Below are 19472 nucleotides of genomic sequence, written 5' to 3'. Positions count from 1 at the left end.
CAGTTTTTGGGATATAATCCGGCCGTGGCTGTGGCTTGCAGTTGTGCAGGGAGTCATCAGCCCCATGTTATCTTTGTAACCACAGTGTGATTAGACTCCAGCCTGTTTTGGCTGGCCGCTTCTCCCTCTTTGAAGGCTGGTGTTTGAAATTCCCTTCACATCTGTATGTGTGATATTCGGTGAGTGTCTCTCTTACATCCGCAACTGTTTTTCACTGTCTTTTCATCAAATCATATTTGGATTTAGCTAAGATAAATGTCCACACTATTTTGGTGATCATGTCAGTGGTTACACTTTGGGCCAGTGCAGAAATGATGATCCAAGCTAGCCCCCAGTATGCAGTAGATTATAGAATGAACTCCAGTGGGATTTAACACAGGTAACTGGCTGACTACTTGTTTTTCATCAAGTGATAAAAATTAAAATTACTAACCCCAATATGATCCCCACCGGATGGCCATTAGCAGTTAAAATCCTGAAGATGGATCTCAGAATGCTAGAATTGTTAAAAAAATAGTTATAAAAGTGTTTTCAAATGATTCTTGCTGAGTTAGTTGTCTGCTTACCTGTTATAGAGGAGAAAGTGAGGTCTGCAGATGCTGGAGATCAGAGCTGAAAATGTGTTGCTGGAAAAGCGCAGCAGGTCAGGCAGCATCCAAGGAACAGGAAATTTGACGTTTCGGGCATAAGCCCTTCTTCAGGAATCCTGAAAAAGGGCTTATGCCTGAAACGTCGAATTTCCTGTTCCTTGGATGCTGCCTTATCTGTTATAGAGGCAGCTGATTTCTTTCACAGGCAGGTTAGTAAACAGGACAGTGGGAGATTGCACAGCATCCTGCTGACACCATGTTGCTGCCAAGTACAGCTTTGAGAGCCACTTCGAAAGGGTCTCTTATTCATTAGCCCAAAATTTCCATTTGCAACCCAAAGCAGCTCTGATGGGTTATCTCGACTTAAAATGTTAGCCTGCTCTCCCTCCATGAAGCTGCCTAACCCGCTGTGATTTCCTACATTTTTTGTTTTCAGTGCAGATCGCAGCATCTGCAGTAATTTACTCCTCCAAAGAAGCACTACTCCTCTTCCATGTTAAAAAGAAACACTCAGCTGTTTGGATATCTTAGAGCCCAAACTCCACTTCCCACTCTCTTCACTTGGTAGGAAAGTCTATATTGCTGCCTTGCAGTTTGCAACCACAACGTTTGAGCTCACAATCCACTGGGCTTTGCTTTGGGGAGCCCTGCCATACAGATTAGTTTGTCATTTCAATTCAATGTATCAATTATGTATTATTCTTCAATTATATCAACTCTTAAAGTCTCCACAGAATAAAGCCTCATGTTATTTCTGCCTCTGGAGTGCTCTCATGCCCAAATATCACCTGAAACTTTGATCTTTGCAGCATTTACAGTTACCTTCTGAATCTCTGGTGATGAAACACTTTCCCCAGAGGAAAGACCCGGTTTGTCTATTGTCATCCAACAACCACGGGAGACAATGTGGACACAAGTCTTCTGCTTCCTCTTTTTTGTTGTATCCCCTCATAAGCATGAAATGAGTGTCCCTATATTTATCAGCTCATATTGAACATTCTTGACTAAGATTCTATTCAATAAGCAGCTTAGTGTTATTATAGACAGAGAAAGCACACAGCATCACGATGTCTCTGGATGGTTTTAACTTGCTGGACTTTATAAAATAAACCATTTCCAATGATTATTGTGATCATTCATTGAATTAAGGTGAGCAGCAGACATTTGCACTCAGTATTATGGAATGACAGAATAGTGTCAGTTGCCATTGGGTACAACATTAACAGGATTATCCATGTATGTTAATTAACATTGTGGACATCTCAAAGAATGGCTGGGATGTGAGTCTTCTAAGTTACTGTGAACCAACACAGTGAGTTGAAAAGTATATTTTTTAAAAAGTGTTCTTACCATGCAACCGAAAGAATAACCCAGTGAAGAATGAGATTGTTTATACTGCATGGCTAGTCATAATAAATACTTAGCAATATTTTTATATGTATTATGCTACAATAATAGCTTTGTGTTTCTTCTTAAACAGGATCACATTTCTTAACACTCCAATTTGCCTGGAGCCCTCAGTACAGTATATTGTGGAGATTTACTTTCATTCATTGCCTACTCCGAACAATCAGTTCAGCGATCACATCTTGATTGATTCTGTAAGCAAAGTTCAATCTTCTTGTTGCAATTTAAGGTATATTCATAAAGTAGCAATATCATAGCACCAGTTATTTTCAATTCTGGTGACACTGAACACATTACCAAGAATCACAGATACCATGGTCTTGTGGTACAGTGCTAGTGTCCCTATCTCCATGCCAAAAGATCAGGGATTGATGCCCTCCTCAGGATGGGATGACCAAAGAGTTGTGTGATAACTCAGGTTAATTTCCTTTTAAAAAGAGGCATCAATAGCAGAAGGGGTGACTAGATGATATACACAGTAAAGTATTTGTTATTTAAGTAATTGAACGTTGTTGTTTGCACAGTATATTAGAACACTGTGAAATTGTTTATAATAAACTCAGTTAGCTCCTAAGCTGAGCTATTAGATTGTTATTACCAGAAATTCAAGTTCATTAAATAAATAAAATAAGGAAAATATTCAGGTGCTTAGCTTGGCAATAAAAGGACATTACTTGCCATGTAATATTAATCAATAGGAAGAGGAAACTTGTGGATTCATGTAAATTGCTTATCAATCCATCTAAAAATTATACACCAAGAAATTGAATATTTTGAAGGTTAATTGAATTTTCCAAGAACCACATTAATTATCTAATCCATTTGTCATGTCTATTGGATTACAATTCACATGTCCACCAGTTTTACATTTCATATTTAGTTTGAGGAGAAGAATGTGGCATTAGAAACACCAGTTCTTAGATTGGTTGTTCAATTTCTATTAGAAAAACATAAGAATATAAGAACTAGGAGCAGGAGTAGGCTGTCTGATTCTTCAAGTCTGCTCCGCCATCCAATAAGATCATGGATGATCTTTTCATGGACTTAGATTCACTAACCCACACTCTCACCATAACCCTTAATTCCTTTCTTGTTCAAAACAAAATCTATCTTAGCTTTAAAAATGCTTACTAAAGTACCACCAAGTACTTCCCTGGGCAAGGAATTCCATAGATAAACAACCCTCTGGGTTAAGAAGTTCCTTCTCAATTCAATCCTAAATCTGTTTGCTCTAATCTTGAGGCTATGCCTTCTTTTCCTAGTTTCACCCACCAGTGGAATCAATCTCCCTGCTTCTATCTTATCTATTCCCTTCATTATTTTCTATCTTTCTCTAAGGTCCCTCATCATTCTTCTGAATTCCAATGAATATAATCCCAGTCTACTCAATCTCTCCACATAAGCCAACCCCCAACTCTGAAATCAACCTAGTGAAACTCCTCTGCACCCCCTTTAGTGCTAGTACATCCTTTCTCTAGTAAGGAGACCAAAATTGCATGCAGTACTCCAGGTGTGGTCTAACCAGCACCTTGTACAGCTGCAACATAACCTCCCTGCTATCAAAGGCAATCTATTTCACAATGAAGGACAAAATTCCATTTGCCTCCCTAATAACCTGTACTTGCAAACCAACCTTCTGTGATTCATGCACAAGGACAGCCAGGTCCCTCTGCAGAGCAGCATGCTGCAACATTTTACCATTCAAGTAATAATTCTTTTTATTATTATTATTCCGACCAAAATGTATGACTTCACATTTATTTACATTGTACTCCATCTGCCAGACCTTTGCCCACTCACTCAATGTATCTATGTTCCTCTGCAAAGTTTCACAGTCATCTGCACACTTTGCTCTGCTACTCAGCTTAGTTTCATCTGTAAACTTTGAAAACGGACATGTGGTCCCCAACTCCAAATCATCTATATAAATTGTGAATAATTGTGGTCCCAACCCCGATCACTGAGGCACACCACTAATCACTGATTGCCAGCCAAATAGCACTCATTTATCCCCACTCTTTGCTTCCTGTTAGTAACCAATGCTAATGCTCTACCCCTAACACCATGCATTCTTATCTTATGCAGCAGCCTCATGTGCAACACCTTGTCAAAGGCATTTTGGAAATCTAGGTATATCACATCCACAAGCAATTTGCTTTTTCAACAAGAGAGAACCCAACTACCTCTCCATGACATTCAATGGTAATGCTATTTTACAATCTCTTATTATCAATATTCAGGGCTATTATTGACCAAAAGCTTAACTAAACAATCATTTAAACGCCATGCAAAGAGTCCTGATGCTGAGCATTCTCTGGCGAGTAACAACTCTGACATGCAAATCCTTGCCACTTTGCTCGTAATGTCTTCATAAAATTCCAAAAGATTAGTTAAGCATGTTCTGCTCTTCATGCTGCGTCTGCCCAATGGGACAATTTCCATTGAGATCCCTTGCTATTTCTTCCTTGTTCATGGACTTAAGCATCTTCCCCACTGTAGTGGTTAAGCTAACTGGTCTATTATTCCCCATCTTTTGTCTACCTTCCTTTTTAAACAGTGGTGTCACATGTGTTGCTTGCAATCTCCTGGGACTGCCCCAGAATCCAGCAAATTTTGGAAAATTACCACAACTGCACACACTATTTCTCCCACCATCTATTTTAGTACCCTGGGATGCATTCCATCAGGGCCAGGAGACTTGTCTATTCTTAGCTCCATTACCTTGCCCAACACTACCTCTTCCTTAACAATGATTGTTTCCAGGTCCTTACCTACCTTTGTCTCTTTGTCAATTGCTGGCATGTTAAAACAAAATTGTCTTTTGTCATTGTCAGGAAAGCTTGTAGGTAGTGGCAAGGATTTGTGTGTCAGGAGTTGTTACTCACCAGAGAATGCTCAGCATCAGGCCTCCTTGCATGGTGTTTAAATGATTGTTTAGTTAAGCTTTTGGTCAATAATGGCCCTGAACATTGATAATAAGAGATTGTAAAATAGCATTACCATTGAATGTCATGGAGAGGCAATTGGGTTCCCTCTTGTTAGAAAGGCAAATTGCCTGACACTTAGATTTGGTTCCAATACAATTGCTGCTTAGGACCTTATGTTTGCATGTTGCCCAGTCTGGCCACACAGAGAGTCTAGAATAATTTATTCTAAATGGGCCAATCATCAACAAACTACTCTGCCTGACTTTATAGAGGGCAGACCATTAATGAATCAACTAATGATAGCTGAACTGATGACGCCACCTTGTGTAACATATCCACCAATGTTTATGGACTGGGATAATTACAACCAGCTTCCTTGGAGATTGGCACAAATTCAGCGACCAAAGCATCCTAGTTAAGGATTACTGAGTATAGTGCCATAAGATTGTTATTGTTAACCAGGATTGGTACACAGAGCTTGCTAACAGTACACTGCACTCCACCATGTTACATGAGGGTATACAGTACGCCCACTCCCCAACAGACATGCTACACAAGTTACTGAGCACATTTGAATAATTAATTAGATTTTTATTTCTTTTGTCTTTAGCTAGGTCTGATTCCAATGATTAACTCTCTGGAGGATTTCAACAGTAAAACAGATTTGGATGAGTACAGACGATATCGATGTGTTGATGCTGCCTATCAAGTAGTACCTCAGGCAGTACCAGAAGTATGTGAGAGACTCATTGCCAGTATGTCTGCTCGGATCCACAATGGAGCTATCCGTGAGTATTAGAGGTCCAGAGAGAGAGAAATTCAAATTATACGAGTTCTAAACACTAAAGAAAAAGGCCATCATACTTTTACTTCTCCCTTGGGATGTGAGTGTCACTGGCCAAGCCTGTAATTATTATCCATTCCTAATTGCCCAGAGAGGATTTAAGAGCCAACCACACGGCTATGGGTTTGGAGTCACATGTAGGCCAGACGAGGTAAGGAAGGCAGATTTTCTTCCCTAAAGGACTTAAGCGACCATTTTTTAAATGACAATTGACAATAAGACCATGGGAAATAGGAGCAGGACTAGACCATCTGGTCCCTTGAGCCTTCTCTGCCTTTTGATAAGATCATGGCTGATCTTTTCATAGACTCAGCTCCGCTTACTCACCTGCTTATCATCACCTTTAATTCCTTTACAGTTCAAAACTCTATCTATCTTTGCCTTAAAAACATTCAATGAGACAGCCTCTACGGCTTCACTGGGCAGGGAATTCCACAGATTCACAGCCCTTTGAGTGAAGAAGTTTCTCCTCAACTCTGTCCTAAATCGGCTCCCTGTTATTTTGTGGCTATGCCCCCTAGTTTTAGACAATTGTTTCATGGTCCTGTTAGACTGGCTGTTTAATCATGGAATTTTTTTCCTACCATTGTAGGATTCAAATCCACATACTCAGAACATTAGCCTAGATTACAAGTCGAGTGACAGTACCACTACACTGTGACCTCCCTATGTATTTAGATCTAAATATGCACTGATCAACTTACTAATCTAGTCAATCTGCTCAGAGATGTTATGACACATCTTTGGAGCAGATAAGACTGGAATCAAAGCCTTCTGACCTACTGGTAGACACACTACCACTGCACCCCAAGATAGTCATTGCTAACTTGAAGATGGCTGTTCTGAGCAAAACTGACTTAATCAGACGCAAAGATGTCCTTGCTAGCGATGAACATTAGCCCCGATAATAATAGAAACCCCAATGGAGTATCTTTGATGTTTTCTTAGTTGACATTAGCATCCCAGTCCTTGCACAGAGAAACACAGTGACAGCTTCATATTTAATAACATTCTCTTTTTAAATTCATTAACAGGATGGGAGTGTCACTGGGCAGGCCAGCATTTATTGCCCTGAGGGCAGTAAAGAGTCAACCACATTGCTGTGGGTATGGAGTCAGATGTAGGCCAGACCAGGCAAGGATGGCAGTTTCCTTTTGTAAAGAATATTAGTGAACCAGATGTTTTTTTTCTGACAATGGATTCATGGTCTTTGTTAGACCGTGAATTCCAGATTTTTTATTGAATTCAAATTCCACCATCTACCATGGCGGGACTTGAATCCCTGTCCCCAGGTTACCTGAGTCTCTGGATTAACAGTTTTAGTGGTAATATCACTAAACCATCACCTTCTCATTTAATTCATGAATTGCAAAATCATTCCGATTTCTCAAAAACCATTGTTTGAGCACTGTGTCAATAGATTTAACTGGCAATGTGGTGAAATGATACTGAACAATTTACAATCCTGAATAACACTGATAAAAATTGTCAACATTGCATTGTGTATTTATGTCAACTTGGCTGCTGAAGCAAGGTTCAAGATACACAGCACAACACGTAGATAAACTTGCATGTCAGGGGTGGCATGGTGGCTCAGTGGTTAGCACTGCTGCCTCACAGCCCCAGGGACCTGGGTTCAATTCCAGCCTCCGGCGACTGCCTAGGTGGAAATTGCACATTCTCCCCATGTCGGTGTGGGTTTCCTCCCACAGTCCAAAGATGTGCAGGCTAGATGAATTGGCCATGGGTAAATTGCTTATCGCATTAGCCAGAGTGAAATGGGTCTGGGTGGGTTACTCTTTGAAGGGTCGGTGTGGACTTGTTGGACCACATGGCCTGTTTCCATACCATAGGGAAATAGCAAGGCTTGCATTTCTAAGTGAATTTTTAAAAAAAAGATAAAATTAAACAGAGCAGTAGATGTGAAGTAGAATCCTGCTGATTTCAGTTGAGAGTGCGTTTCTGGAAGTGCACAGCAGGCAGCATTCAAGGAGCAGGAAAATCAATGTTTTGGGCTGGAACTCTTCATGTGGAATTCCTGATCTGCTGTGCTTTTCCAGCAATACACTCTCAACTCTAATCTCAAGTATCTGCAGACTTCACTGTCTCCTACTGATTTCACCAGAATATCCCTGGTCTGATCAAAGGAAGGGATAAATTAGCAAGCATCCTCAGTCCTGATCTCTGTGCACATATGGGTGCTTAGCAAAGATAGGATTACTCTTGGCTACATTGTCAACCAAGTGCTTACTATGTAATATCACACATGAGGAAAAGTGACAGTGCAGAGCTATCATTGTGCAAGTGAAAGCCCTCTCCCATTTTGTGAGCAAGATATGGTTGACCTGATGGGGGTCATGGGGAGTCGATTTACCTTAACTTACTAAGTGGGAAATCCATAAAATTACACCAACTGTTGTCCTTGCACCTTACCCTTGCATTATTCCCCAATATTGCATTGAGTTAAGTGTGACCTCAGTGCTTCATTATGAAGCGTGAAAATTAGATGGGTGGAATTAATGAAATATGTAACATTGTTAGGTGCTATAATTTGGTCTGAATTTTTGTATATTTATAACATTTATAATTATGTACATTTTCTGCTAACTGATTGGAGTTTCTTATGTACATTCTGCAGCCTGCTGCTGTAATCCTCAGGGATCAATCAGTCGAATATGCAGCAAGTTTGGTGGCCAATGCCAGTGTAAGCCTGGTGTGAATGGACGATGCTGTGATTCCTGTGCACCAGGATTTTATGGATTTGGTGCCAGTAGCTGTTCACGTAAGTCAGTTATTCATGCAGGCTGAATGGGAATGATTAATAAAAGACAAGTTTGATTAATATTTTTAATGGTTATATAGTATATTCAAATGTTCATTATTTAACATTTGTAATTGTATAAGTACAGAATATTCACTTTCAAACCATTTTCTTATTTTAGCCGGTTTCCTTCCATCATACACTAAAATTATTAAATAGTACAGAACTTCATCTAACAATCCATAAACCTTTCAAGCTGCAAGGATTTCCAGTACTTACAAAGATCAGTTCTCAGCAAAATGATGTTTTATTGTTATCCTTGTGTTATGATAAAGATTAACTTTTTCTGTTCCTGCTGGTAGGTTTTCCTGAAGATATCAACTGTTTAGCAGCAGTTTTTGTGTAATTTCAGCAGAATGTAACTGACACAGCTTCCTGTCAAACTAAAATACCTTTATATTCGGCATATTTCTTTAAATACACAGTCCAATTGCTATCATGTACTACACACCTATTATTTGATGCATTCCATTTTCTATTTATTTCCCATAGAATATTATTTCCTGTTTCCATAAAATTATGAGGATGGTGCATATCTATGGTCTGAATTAGAGTCTAAACCTGCAAATCATTTATTTTGAATAAATTAACTTGCAATCAGTCTGTTCATATGAGAACACAGAAAGGAGCAGGAGTATATTGTAAGTTCTGTCTAGCCTGTTCCACCACTTGGTACAATTATTGTTGATCTTATTGTTTGAACTCCACTTTTCCAGCCATTCCACACATTTCTTGAACCCCTGAAAGAACAAAGATTTGTCCATTCCAGCTTTAAACACAGTCATTGACCCAACCATTCTGCCACTGTCAATTCCAATTCTTTATTTATAATGTAACAGCTTTTTGCAAATATGAGTCAACAACTATGATTGCACAAATGCATTTTACCTTGTCTCATTTCACAATTTGTGATGTTTGGTTGGATAGCAGTAGATTGTTTTCGTTATCAGTCTGAGAGATACTGTAATTCATTATTCCAGTGGTACACTGTTTGCCTATTGATCTGGCAACCACTTGCACTCAATTATTTACAAGCATCCCTCTCTTGCACCATTTGTTCTTTGTTCTTTAAAGATAAACCCCTCACTGCGGTCTTTACTGAGATGGTGCTTGCAGTACACCAACAGTTTGCAATCAAATTATTCATTTGTGTAAAATGCACTGAAAAAGGAAATGAACATGATAAACCTGGCTCTTGATACTTCCCCAAACTATACAAAATCTGCTTCATTTTTTAAAGTTCATTCAAAAATGAGTTTAAGTGTGAGAATAAAATGAGAACCTTCATTGCTTTGAGACATTTTTTCATAATGATTCGTTATTGTCCAATTCACTTCACTCCAAGTCTATATATTGTGGCTGCTTGCTGCTACTGTACTGGCGCTGCTGCCCCTGATAATGTTGAAATAAGTTACCTAGAATTTCCAAGATCCAGCTCTTGGATTCCCTTAATGGTGGACTCTTCCATTGGCTAAAGGCAAAGATTTAAAGTCTGGTTGAAGATTTGTAGCTCGGGTGTCCGTTGTTGTAGTTCTGTTCGCCGAGCTGGAAGTTTTTGCTGCAAACGTTTCGTTCCCTGGCTAGGGAACATCATCAGTGCTATTGGAGCCTCCTGTGAAGCGCTGCTTTGATGTTTCTTCCGGTATTTATAGTGGTTTGTTCTTGCCGCTTCCGGGTGTCAGTTTCAGCTGTAGTAGTTTGTATGTGGGGTCCAGGTCGATGTGTCTGTTAATGGACTTTGTGGATGAATGCCATGCCTCTAGGAATTCCCTGGCTGTTCTCTGTCTGGCTTGTCCTATGATGGTAGTGTTTTCCCAGTCAAATTCATGTTCCTGGTTGTCTGAGTGTATGGCTACTAGGGATAGCTGGTCGTGTCGTTTTGTGGCTAGCTGATGTTCATGGATGCGGATTGTTAGCTGTCTTCCTGTTTGTCCTATATAGTGTTTTGTGCAGTCCTTGCATGGTATTTTGTAGACTACGTTAGTTTGGCTCGTGCTGGGTATTGGGTCCTTTGTTCTAGTGAGTTGTTGTCTGAGTGTGGAAGTTGGCTTGTGTGCTCTTATGAGTCCTAAGGGTCGCAGTAGTCTGGCTGTCAGTTCTGAGACGCTCCTGACGTGTGGTAGTGTGGCTAGTCCTTTTGGTTGTGGCATGTCCTCGTTCCGCGGTCTATCTCTTAGGCATCTGGTGATAAAGTTGCGTGGGTATCTGTTTTTGGCGAATACCTTGTATAGGTGTTCCTCTTCCTCTTTTTGCAGTTCTGGTGTACTGCAGTGTGTTGTGGCTCTTTTGAATAGTGTCCTGATGCAGCTTCGTTTGTGTGTGTTGGGGTGGTTACTTTCATAGTTTAGGACTTGGTCTGTGTGTGTTGGTTTCCTGTGTACCCTTGTGGTGAATTCTCCGTTGGGTGTTCTCTCTACTAACACGTCTAGGAATGGGAGTTGGCTATCCTTTTCCTCTTCTCTCATGAATCGTATTCCTGTGAGTGTGGCGTTGATGATTCGGTGTGTTTTTTCTATTTCTGTGTTTTTGATGATTACAAAGGTGTCATCGACATATCTGATCCAGAGTTTGGGTTGGATTTGTGGTAGGTCTGTATGTTCTAACCTTTGCATAACTGCCTCTGCTATGAGTCCCGAGATTGGTGATCCCATGGGTGTTCTGTTGATTTGTTCGTATATCTGATTGTTGAATGTAAAGTGTGTGGTGAGGCACAGGTCTAGTAGTTTAAGTATGCCGTCCTTGTTGATAGGTTCGGCCTCCTGTGTTCTCTTATGTATGTCCAGTAGGTTGGCTATTGTTTCTCTGGCTAGGGTTTTGTCAATTGATGTGAACAGAGCCGTCACGTCGAATGATATCCAACCCAAACTCTGGATCAGATACGTCGATGACACCTTTGTAATCATCAAAAACACAGAAATAGAAAAAACACACCGAATCATCAACGCCACACTCACAGGAATACGATTCACGAGAGAAGAGGAAAAGGATAGCCAACTCCCATTCCTAGACGTGTTAGTAGAGAGAACACCCAACGGAGAATTCACCACAAGGGTACACAGGAAACCAACACACACAGACCAAGTCCTAAACTATGAAAGTAACCACCCCAACACACACAAACGAAGCTGCATCAGGACACTATTCAAAAGAGCCACAACACACTGCAGTACACCAGAACTGCAAAAAGAGGAAGAGGAACACCTATACAAGGTATTCGCCAAAAACAGATACCCACGCAACTTTATCACCAGATGCCTAAGAGATAGACCGCGGAACGAGGACATGCCACAACCAAAAGGACTAGCCACACTACCACACGTCAGGAGCGTCTCAGAACTGACAGCCAGACTACTGCGACCCTTAGGACTCATAAGAGCACACAAGCCAACTTCCACACTCAGACAACAACTCACTAGAACAAAGGACCCAATACCCAGCACGAGCCAAACTAACGTAGTCTACAAAATACCATGCAAGGACTGCACAAAACACTATATAGGACAAACAGGAAGACAGCTAACAATCCGCATCCATGAACATCAGCTAGCCACAAAACGACACGACCAGCTATCCCTAGTAGCCATACACTCAGACAACCAGGAACATGAATTTGACTGGGAAAACACTACCATCATAGGACAAGCCAGACAGAGAACAGCCAGGGAATTCCTAGAGGCATGGCATTCATCCACAAAGTCCATTAACAGACACATAGACCTGGACCCCATATACAAACTACTACAGCTGAAACTGACACCCGGAAACTGCAAGAACAAACCACTATAAATACTGGAAGAAACATCAAAGCAGCGCTTCACAGGAGGCTCCAATAGCACTGATGATGTTCCCTAGCCAGGGAACGAAACGTTTGCAGCAAAAACTTCCAGCTCGGCGAACAGAACTACAACAAAGGCAAAGATCTTCCCCATTTTTCTACAGGTACAGTACAATACAAATGTGTTATATTGGAAGAGGTCAAAATACAATGAGAATGCACTCTTTAGAATGATTGATTTTTCATTCCTGCAGCTTACACCATGCATTTCTATATCATGACCACTCTTTTGAAACTATGGTTAATGTTAAAAATTAGATTTTTGAAGATTTTTTTTCTCTTGCGTGATATTCTTACTACAGAATTTATTCTATCCCTACTAGAGAATTCTTCTTTTAGAAAAAAAATAGAATTGAACCGTGTATTAAAAATCAATGCTGGCAAATCTGAATCTCTTAGCGTAAAGAAAATTGGTTTTCTTTCATCTGAAAAATTACTGTAGGAAAGTAAAGCCTTCCCTCTCGTGTTAATTTGTTCAGTAGTAAGACCTGGTAAGCATTAATGTTTTATGGTTGGCCTTGAGTAGAAAGTGAAATTGTTACATGGGCTTTCACCAAGTGTAACCAGTGGCCTTGTGACTGAGCCAATTTAACAGTGGCTCTAATGCCCTTATGGCTAGAAAGTAAAATGATGTGTTGTCAAATTTAAAAACTTGACAGGTTAATGTTGTAGGGAGAGAGTGCTGAACTGAGGCACGCTTTGACCTGAATTGTGGTCTCTTACAGCTGGGTGCTGCTCTTATTTCCATTGATTGGAATTTGCTTTGAGTTCATGTTGTTAAACTTTCCTCTTCCAGCCTGTTACTGTAACCGCCAAGGGGCCATCGATTCAATTTGTGATCAGCGAACTGGACAATGTCATTGCCATAGAAATACCGTTGGCCGTGCCTGTGACCGCTGCCGACCAGGATATTACGGATTCCCAACCTGTCGTCCATGTCAGTGTAATAGTCATTCGGAATCCTGTGATCCTCAAACAGGAAGCTGTGTGAACTGTAGAGCATTCACCACTGGAAATAACTGTGAGCGGTATGGAGCTGTAACATTATTGCAGATTTAATAATGATAAAGATTAATTATAAATGCAATCCAGGCAGCATTGCCAGTTGTACCTGCTTGTAAGTAGTTTGTTTTGGATGTGATGGAAAACACAGTTACTATATAAATGTCATTGCCAATGATGCCACATAACACAGAAAGCTGTGGTCAGCAAACTGTGCTCGCTATCAATGGCACAGACGGCACAAGACTTTTCCACTCTCAGTATACTAATGGTTTTGTGGTGTATAGTGCAGAGAAAAATGCCATTTATCTTTCTGCGTCTATGCTAGTTTCTTTGTATTACTTCTGCACTCTATCTGAAAGTATTATATGATTTCTGTCAATTGGACAGTTATATTTCTATCTGTGCCAACTTCAATACTAGTATCAAAATGTTTCCATTATTAGCAGTTACCAGGTTAGAATGCTGACCTGGTGTCTGACCACCAGTAGGATATAATGTAAATGCTTCTGTTTCTTCACAAAATGATGGCTGTGGCAGGAAGATGGACCAAAAGGATAAATGTAGTCCATAAATTGCCCTGCTGGGCTGTGTTTTGTTGCTCCTAACATTTCCAGGTCTGTCATCATGTATTGGTTTTCTGCAGACTTGGGTTGATTTGGGACGCTTTTCAAAGTGGCACCGAATTCCCTCATTCTCCACTCCGATCCCAGAGTTCTCAGTTTTTCAGAAAGTCTCTAAACAATGGGGGATAGTTCAGATCATGAGCCCATGCCTGGCACTGCCCTGTGGCTGGCTGCCTTGCAGAGATAGGCCTGGCCTGCACCTCACAATATAAGAGGAGTATGGCTCACAGCACATCAGAATTAGAGTTTGTATGAGAGAACCTTTTGAAAAGATGAGCATGCCCCTTATGGCAAGGTATAGGTCACGTGGTCCTTCATACACCTGCCCTCCTCCCCCTCATTTAAAGATATGACACTTTCATGCTCATTCAAAAACCTTACACTATACAGAAGAAAATAACCCTTAATGGCAGTTGGGCATGTAAGAAAAATGTCAATCACTTTACGTTCTTACTGTTAAAACGCTGAAACCACAAGAAAGATGAAACCACTCAATCCCGTTCAAACAAAGATTGTGAGATTGATAGAGATCACACAGCCCGAGGTGGCAATCAAATAGGGACAGAGTTGTTTCAGTAATTCAATGGTTGGCTGGTTCTCACCGAGGCTAAGAAATTAGTCAGCCAATGGAGAGCTGAAACACTTGAGCAACCCTGAGAATGATTGCTGATGATGTATAACGTTCAACACCACTTGTGATCCTTCAGACACTGAAACAGTATTCTTGCCTCACAAGACCAGCACAATATCCAGGCAGAAACAATACTCATGCCACACATGTGTCAGGCAATAGTCACCTCCAATGCTAGAGAATCAGCGATGCCATTGCTGAATCTCCCATCAACAACATCTTAGGAGTTACCAGTGACCAGAAACTGAACCAGGCCAGCCGTATAAATACTGTGGCTACAAGAGCAGGTGAGAGGCTACGAATTTTGATGTGATTAACTCACCACCTTCCCAAAGCCTAACTATCATGCATAAGGCACAATGCAGTCGTGCAGTGGAATGCTTTCCATTTGTGTGGACATGGGCAGCTCCAACATTCAAAAAGTTTGACACCATCCAAGACAAGATGTCCAGCTTCAATATTTGTTCACTCCATCACCAATGCACAGTAGTTAACAATACCATTTATAAGATGCACAGCAGAAATTCAGCAAGACTCCTAGGGCAGCACCTTCCAAAGCAACAGTGTCCACTACCTAGCACAAGAGTACCAGATGCATGGGAACATAGCACATGAAAGCTGCATATGTTCTTGACTTAGAACCAAATTGTGGTTATTTCTCTATTCCTGGGTTAAAATCCTGGAACTGTTTTCTCAACAGCACCCTCTGAGTGCCTACCCCCAAGGACTGCATTGGTTCATGAAGCCAACTCACCACCAAAGGCAGTTGGGGAGGAGGAGGAATATTCTTCCAGCCAGCCACACCCACATTCCATGAATGAATCAAAACCAAAAAGATCAGTTTGATATTTATTATTATTCCTGTTTCATGGTATGTCGGTGAATATTTTCAAACGTTCCTTTATTTTTGTTTTGGCAGATGTAGTGAAGGTTACTTCGGTAATCCGAGTTTAAATGAACCTTGTCGACCATGTCAGTGTCCTGACATCCCAAACAGTGGACGCTATTTTGCTCATTCATGTTACAAAGACTCGAGAACTCAACAATTGGTTTGTAACTGTCTTGAAGGCCATTCAGGTATGAAGATTATTAAGCGTATTGTAGTTTACAGATGTTGATAATACAACGTAGTTTAACTGGCTTAAAATCATCTTCTTGGAACTTTTAAGCTGCATGTTTTCCCCTCCTGGTTACCCTGACCTGTTTTTAATGTCCACATGTGGTCAACACACCATGAGCAGACGGCATTATCATACTGGTATCGGAAAGCTGTGTGGGCATATTGTGTTGTGTTCCATTACTAGACTGTAATATATTTGAGCCCTGGCACAAACACCATTCCCTGACCACAAACTCCACACCTCTTCCTAACAACTGTCTGACACTAAAACAGAGTCTTTGCAAGCTTGCTGCCGTATTTAATACTGAGAGGAGCTCTGATATCCATAAGAGTGTCTGTTGGCAGCTTCATCACACTGTAATCACTTGGGTCTGCCTCATCTCAGTTCATCTTTTGCTAACTCATCTTTGTGTTTTTACCATTGGACATGGTGATTGCAGTGCACCAATGGCTGGACTTCCATCATCCACTCTCCATAACCCTGAAGTCATCCAAACAATATCATAATTTTAACATTCCCATCCATGTTTTCAAATTCCTCCATAGCCTCAGACCACTCAAGAAACACAGGAACATCTGAACAGCCCCTCAAGCCTGTACCACCATGCAATGAGATCATGGCTGATCTGTGGCTGAACACAATATATCTGCCTTTAGTGTTTATCTCTTAATTCTTTTGCCTGACAAAAACAAATCTGTCTAATTTAAAAGCTGTACTCTCTGTAATCTTCCCAGTCCTGCCCAGATTGCACAGGTTCACTCTTTAATGTAACATGCACTTGAAAAAACAAACTAGAGGCCATGTGGTCTATAGGTATCTGCACTCCTGCAATTCAGGTCTTTTGAGTATAAACAATTTTAATCAATCCACTGTTGCTATCCTTCAGCTGTAAGGGCAGTAAACTTTGGAGTCTCCTCCGTAAACAACATACATTTTCATTTCTCATTCAAAACTTTGTTTAAAACGTAGCTCTCTAAGCAAGCACAAGGTCATTGCCTCTGTTATTTCCTTATGTAGCTCAATGTCAAATTGTGATTGATAAAGCTGCTGTGAAAAGACCTGACATATTTTACAAGTAAAAGGTGCTATACAAATGTAATTTGTTTGGTCTGGTATGTTATTTAAATTTGTTGTGATTGTTCCAACTGAGAAACTAAGATGAATAAATTTACAAAATTTATATTTGATATTTAACACTTATGAAATAAATGAATAGGAGCAAATTTACACTTAACAAGAGTGTAGATCAGACAGTTGGCAGTACAGTTACAATCCCATTTCTAACCTGTATTCCCAGCAGCTATAGAGTTCCTACAGTATGGAAGCAGGTCATTCAACCCATTGACCCTCCAAAGAGTATCCCACCCAAACCCACCCTCCCCCTACAATATCCCTGTAACCCTGCATTTCCCATTGGCCAATCCATCTAACCTGCACATCTTTGGACTGTGGGAGGAAACTGGAGCACCCGAAGGAAACCCACACAGACGCTGGGAGAATTTTCCAACTTCACACAGACAGTTGCCCAAGGCTGGAATTGAACCCGGAGGCTGTGATGCAGCAGTGCTAACCACTGAGCCACCACTCCACCCCATGGATCCCAACTATGGATCCCCCCTGTGATATAAGGATCAGAAAGTTATATGGAGGAAAGAGTTTTGAGTGGAAAATGTGGTCTGATAGCTAACTTATTAATTTTCACAGCTCTGATAAATTTGTTGGCTATCTGTTTGCTGGAGCAATGTATTTAGTCTGTGGTTCACTTGATATCTAGGTTTACCACCTTGGTGACATGTCTCTATATTTGATTGGATTGAAGCCAGTCTATATCTGTGCTGCTATTAAAATTTTTTGTGTCTTTCTGTTCAGGAAGTCACTGTGAGAGATGTTCTCCTGGTTTCTACGGTACCCTGATAGGGATTGGAGATCGCTGTTTGCCTTGCAGCTGCAATGATAACATAGACAGGAGAGACCCAGGAGCTTGCGATCCGCAGACGGGCAAGTGTTTGAAATGCCTGCATAACACCTATGGACCAAACTGTCAGTACTGCAAACCAGGGTATTATGGATCTGCTTTGAACAAGGACTGCAAACGTAAGATTCTCAGGAGGTTAATCATTTCAGTTAGATTTGTTACGACACGGGGTAAACCCTCCTGCTTAATTTAAAACCAGCAACACAGAAAGGATTTATCCCATGCAGCAATCTGTAAAAATCAGGTAGCCGAGAACTACTTCAAGTAAAAATAAGCAACTTTATTTCTTAAAATATAACAGAGAATAATTAACTAACCACTATTTAAAATTTCTTTCTCTAACCTATCTTTTATCTTCCCTTCTATAATGCTAGCTGATAAAATTCCCAATTAAGATTTACAAAACAACGCTTCTTATCTCAAATCCAGGCAGCTTTTGGTTCTTATCTTCGGATCTTAATGTTTTCTTTTCTCCTTGTTAGGAATTTCTGAGTCACGGGTTACTGATCGAAAAGGCACTTTTAAGTGAGAGCTATTTTCAAGCATGCTGGGCCATGGCAGTTCTCCCTTCAACTGTTCAATTTTCCCTGGTCCTATATCCCAAAGCATCGGATTGTGTCATTGGCTTTTAAGGTCATCAATATACTCTATTCAATCTTGATTGGAGTTTGATATGTTTTGGGTATAATTCAAATTGATTGGCCGAATTCAAATTTGTTTTTGTCTCCAAGCAACAAACTAATCGAGTAGTTCGATCCAGTGCTACATTGTTACCATTTCTGAGTACACTTGGTGCTGGTTCTGGTAGTGCTGCTGCTTTTAACTCTCTTAAAGGAATACTTACATCTTCATTATAGATAGTATAGAAGTGCTCAAGTTCTGGCTTAACGTATCCTAAAGCAAGTTTCAGTGTGGAATTTCATAAGCATATTTGCAATGTCAGCTTCAGGATAAATTTTGCGGATTCCTGTGTAACTGACAGCAATTACTGAAACTTACAGACCCACTGAAAATATGAGAATTCTAACATGCAGAACTTCAGTGTTTTTGCATCAGAAGCAGCTTTGAAATGTGTTTTGTCACTGATAACCTGCTAAGGTATCTAGTTATATAACAGGTAATCTGCTGAAAGTCTTGCTTAAATAGCACTTCTATTCATAGAATCATACAGCACAGAAACACACATTTTGATCCAACTTGTCACACTGACCAGACATTCCAATCTGACCCAGTCTCATTTGCCACCACTTGGCCCATATCCCTCTAAACCCTTCCTATTCATATACCCATCCAGGTGCCCTTTAAATATTCTAATTGTGCCTGCCTCCATCACTTCCACTAGCAGTTCATTCCATACACACATTACCCACTGTATGAAAAAGTTACCCCTCAGATCCTTTTTAAATCTTTCCCTTCTCATCTTAATCCTATGTCCTCTAATCTTGGATTTCCCTAACCTGGGAGAAAGGCCTTAGCCATTCGCCCTATCTATGCCCCTCATGATTTTATAAACCTCCATAAGTTCACACCGCAGCCTCTGACGCTCCAGGGAAAAATGCCCCAGCCAATTCATCCTCTCTCTGTAACTCAAATCCTCCAGTCCTAGCAACATGCTTGTAAATCCTTTTAACATCCTCTCCTATTTAACAACATCTTTGCTATAAAAGGGCAACCAGAATTGGATGCAGCATTC

At 40.5% G+C, this 19472-nt stretch overlaps 1 protein-coding gene across 2 annotated transcripts in view; it reads left to right on the top strand.

The window, feature by feature from the left end:
* Nucleotides 1-19472, top strand: part of LOC132826757 (laminin subunit beta-4-like) — a 121422-nt gene that overhangs the window by 55109 nt on the left and 46841 nt on the right. For both annotated transcript variants that reach the window (XM_060842931.1, XM_060842932.1), the window contains 6 exons: nucleotides 2071-2191; nucleotides 5535-5712; nucleotides 8407-8550; nucleotides 13221-13452; nucleotides 15603-15760; nucleotides 17674-17898. In XM_060842931.1, coding sequence (XP_060698914.1) covers nucleotides 2071-2191; nucleotides 5535-5712; nucleotides 8407-8550; nucleotides 13221-13452; nucleotides 15603-15760; nucleotides 17674-17898 — 1058 coding nt within the window. The remainder of the gene's footprint in view (nucleotides 1-2070; nucleotides 2192-5534; nucleotides 5713-8406; nucleotides 8551-13220; nucleotides 13453-15602; nucleotides 15761-17673; nucleotides 17899-19472) is intronic.

This window comes from Hemiscyllium ocellatum, chromosome 23, assembly GCF_020745735.1.
Source record: "Hemiscyllium ocellatum isolate sHemOce1 chromosome 23, sHemOce1.pat.X.cur, whole genome shotgun sequence".
Taxonomy (NCBI): Eukaryota; Metazoa; Chordata; class Chondrichthyes; order Orectolobiformes; family Hemiscylliidae; genus Hemiscyllium; species Hemiscyllium ocellatum.
This window is presented reverse-complemented; position numbering and strand designations above follow the sequence as displayed.